Source organism: Lepisosteus platostomus, chromosome 7 (assembly GCF_059453375.1).
Source record: "Lepisosteus platostomus isolate fLepPlt1 chromosome 7, fLepPlt1.hap1, whole genome shotgun sequence".
NCBI lineage: Eukaryota > Metazoa > Chordata > Actinopteri > Semionotiformes > Lepisosteidae > Lepisosteus > Lepisosteus platostomus.
The window spans coordinates 61,818,605-61,822,980 of NC_142617.1; the positions used below are offsets into that span (position 1 = coordinate 61,818,605).

Consider the following 4,376-nt stretch of genomic DNA (forward strand, 5'->3'; position numbering starts at 1 on the left):
TTTTAACTGCTTAAAAACAACGTCGTATAATATATATATATACACACACATCACTCACACCCTGATTACTGAAAACATGATAAAGCTCGGAAAATTGTTACATTATTTTAATGTATTTATTTCGCGTAAAGTACATATTCCAAAACAATTTTAGTTGCTTATCTATGAAGATCTATCTATAAAGATAGATTTATGTACATACACAAGTTACAGGTTTTTTTTAAGAAAAGACTGTAGTTCTTTGGAGTATGTTGGGCTGATTGTATGTAGAACTTGATGAATGAGCGCAGTTGTCTCCGCTGTGACTATAGCAGTAACTTCATGCATTTTAATCAACCGCCTGATTCATTTATTTTCGCTCTTTCATTTAAGTGTTTGTGTGGGATTCGGAGGGCACCGTGCGAGATTCCGGCAGCGCCGCCGCAAAAAGGTCAATAAGATATTGATCATTCCTTTCGTAAGATAAAAACAAGATTGCGAAGATCCAAAAACTAAAACAGGTGGAACAGTACAAGTCACTAAAGTTACATAATTGAATTCGTTTACGGTTCGGCTACATTTCTATACTGTTTAAAGAAACGCGAATTCTGTACAGATTATTTATATATATATGACATTTAAAAAAAAACATCTATTTGAGTTGTGTACAGTTCAACTAAATCACAGCTTTTGTGTTCAGGTGTGTGTAAATAGCAGAAAGGTTTATCCTTCAAAGAAAGAGGATTAAAAATATTATAATTCGGTTGCATTGTTATGACGACAAAATACCGAAAATAAAAAATAAAGTAATGAACCAAGTTATTCCGGGTATGCGGTGTTAAATTGGAAGACAAGTAGAATTTTATTTTTGCAGGTTTATCGCAATTATATGTGCCCCTCCAAATAACCGTTATAGTAACTTAAAATTGGTAAAAGCAAAATTATTTCCAAAGAAGCAAAAAGCTTAACTGTATCGGGTCTTAAAATACTTTTGTTCTTTGTGAACTAAGGTTCCTCATATCAAAACATCAAGAATAATCACATTTTCGAAAACATCAGCATTAGTGGACTTTTGAAAAGGAAAATGCTTTCTTTTTATTGTACGGCACTATAAAGCTGTTAATTTTATATACTTAAAATTCAACAGCTGAATACGCTACACAAAATAATTACAATACATTTTTCTCCCATTTGTAGTTATTTTTTTACAGATCACGGTTGAACACTTGTGAAATAAAAAATACTTTGGTAAAATAAAATACTTTTCCACGTGCCAGGCAAGTTATAAAGTAATTCTTTATGAAGAATCTTGATTTTTTTCAGATGAAAAGTTGACCCTAAACTTTTCAAACTTCATACGCATTAATTTTACAATATTATGATACAAACGTATTCTTATTATGAAACACGTAATGGGTATCCTTACAAAATACACAGGGATATGTTATTAGGTTTGTGTAACTTTTAATGAGAAAATATTTTGATGACCAAGTTCATAATTTAATGCAGACACTTCGCACACTTTTTAAAAGCACGCATGCTTGCAGCAAAAAACAACACAAAGTTTGGAAATAGCATGCTTTATCTGTACAGAAAAGGTAAAAATGTACATGATTTATTACATATGGTCACCACAGCTTTTAACTTAATGGTTCACAGAACAACATTTTTCTGTAAACTACAGAAACTCTAAAACATTTAACTAAAAAAGTGCATTTTACACATTTTAATATCAATTATTTGCAATAATTTACACCTTTATTTCCAATGCACTGAGCACCGTTTACGTCTTCATATATCATTACGTTTCAAGTCTGAATACTTAAGGAAATGCTATACTGTGATTGTTCATGTTTTCATAATTTATGACTATTAATCTAATAACTAGGTATTTGGTATACCAAAAGCAACAAGCACTCTTAGACCTTTAAGTGTTAATGTATAAACCTTGCAAAGAAAACCGAGTTTGCAAAAATGTTTATTTAACAATTATGAGCCACCAGGACGAATGCTGAATGAAATGTGTCTTGTCTTTAACATTTAATGTACAAAAGTAGCCATTCTTATTTTTTTATTTAAATTACTCTGCTGTCACCCACTGTAGTGTCAACTCTAAACAACAAGGGAATACGTGTGTGGGTCGTTAACTTAATGAATAAACAAAGATCATCCATAGTTTCATTATTAATCTAAAGCGATACTCGACAATAATGACGAACGGAAATACATTCTCTCGGAAGTTTGGGATGATTAGCAATTCAGATTGAGTTTTGTATTTAAAAACGCTTTCGACGACAATTGAAACAATTATATTGCCTTTGCTCCCACAGACATAATTATAGTAACCACAATTATGGTATCCCATCTTCAAAGCCACTAGACAATTATCATTTCAGATGGCAAATAGTAAACGCTATTGATTCTTTGTGCTTCCAAAAACCACGTACCGTAACTATGTACGCAAACTCCTGTAAACAGAGTGGTGAAACTCCCAGCCAAGCTTCAAAATAAACATTAATGCAAACAGCACATTTCTTGCCTTAACGCCTCTAAGAAGTTGTTTCGTTTTCATGGATGGAAAAATAAAATAAAACTTTGGAATTGATAAAAACCTGACGTGTCAAGCCCCGGAAAACCGTTCTTGTCAGTGCACTGCCACAGACTGCAGAGTCGAAGAGGGGTTTGTCAGAGTCTCACTCGGGGTGGCAGGACTGCTTTGGTTCGTAGCTGTTTGAGGAGAAGTTGGACTAAGCGACGGCGGAGAGTTCGACAGGATAGCCGGAATGGGCGCAGGCAACGCCGATAGACCTGGCACGGAGGCCGGGGTTGGCTTTATTGGCACCGGGATAGCTGGTAAAGTCTGTCCTCCATGGCAAAGAGGCTTGATAGGCACGCCGTAGGCACTGTAATCACTGCTGGCCATCGAAATGGGGGCTGCCGTGTCTATCACGCTGGTGCTATACATATGGGGCCAGGCAGTGCCAACTGTGGTCAATTGGTTGTGCAGAGGGTAGCCAGCAGACATGGACTGCATGGTGGAAAAGGCGAGTCCTCCGGGCATCTTGTATTCTCTGGCAATGATGTTCTCAATGGCAAAAGGGTGCTTGAAAGTAGATGGCTGTGACACTCCTAAGTTGTAGGTGGACATCTGGGGTAGGTGTGTGCCCGTGGCTGCCAAAGCACTCAGTCTGAGTTTGGCCTGTTGTTGGAGGTAATGGGCAGCATCCGAGGGCTTGCTTGGTGCCAAATGGTCTGATGTCATCATCACCTTGAAGCGTTTGCGGCGTCTCAGGAAGCTTCCGTTCTCGAACATGTCACCACAGCTGGGGTGAAGTGCCCAAAAACTTCCCTTACCCGGCTGATCCGGTCGCCGTGGGATTTTAATGAAGCAGTCGTTAAACGATAAGTTGTGCCGCAAAGAGTTCTGCCACCTTTGGGTGTTTTCTCTGTAATAAGGAAATCTGTCCATTATGAACTTGTATATCTCGCTGAGAGGCAGCATTTTCTCCGGCGAGCTCTGGATAGCCATGGCAGTCAGAGAAATGTAGGAATACGGAGGTTTCTGGTCACTGTACGTGTTTCTCCCTGGTCGAGGCATCTTCGTATGTACTTCTTCAGACTCTGCGAAAGACGTCTAATCAGCGCTAATCCTTGACAGGTCTAAAAATGAAAGCTTCTCGCCGTTCTTCTCGCGAAATCTCATTAAAATAAATACATCAAAACTTCATTTGTACTGAATAGTTGTTTGCTCAATACCTGAACGTGGGCGAACAGAAAATCTGTTGATACATAGGTCTTGTTTATCGTTCTCGAGAGAGTCACGGTAACGTCTGTCCCAGCTTCGAAGTTGTTCAAAGTTCGCAATTGAAGTAAACTGTTCACTGTTTACAAGGTAGGAAGTCCGGAGTTTGGAGGTTGTGGGTCTTGTAAGTCGTCCTAAGAAAACAGTCTGCTTTTCGTAGATGAGCTGTGATCTTTACTTAAGCAAGCGGCAGTAAGCTTCTTTTTCCCACAAACCGGCTGAATAGAGCAGATCTCTTCTCCCTTTCTTGATAAGATGAGCTAAGTAGCTACCTCCATGTCCTTCCTCTAACCATCTGATAGTTTTATGTGGTGACATGAGCAGAAAAGACCCCTGTAGAGGCGCTTCATTAATGTGCCACTTCTTTGCTATCACATGACAATCGCCTTGGGAGGAGGGGGCTGAGAGAAAGGCATAATCTGGTTTCATTTACACCTATTTACATGGACACCTTGGGCCAATAGAAATCATTTCCATTTGAAGACAGAGCAAGGGGGTGAAAAGGCTCAGCAACCGGAATTGAAGAGTGATGGCACCCAGTAACAGTGTGTGAAGGTATGCACTAACCTTTCTGTGGACTTTGCAGGGTGCTTAG

The 4,376-nt window shown here is 38.7% G+C and overlaps 1 protein-coding gene across 1 annotated transcript; it reads right to left on the minus strand.

Moving 5' to 3' along the window:
- Positions 1-1,423: 1,423 nt before the first annotated feature.
- foxb1a (forkhead box B1a) lies at positions 1,424-4,176 on the minus strand. Its single transcript, XM_088641600.1, has one exon. The coding sequence runs from the start codon at positions 3,575-3,577 to the stop codon at positions 2,624-2,626; it is 954 nt and encodes a 317-aa protein (XP_088497726.1). The 5' UTR covers positions 3,578-4,176; the 3' UTR covers positions 1,424-2,623.
- Positions 4,177-4,376: the final 200 nt, after the last annotated feature.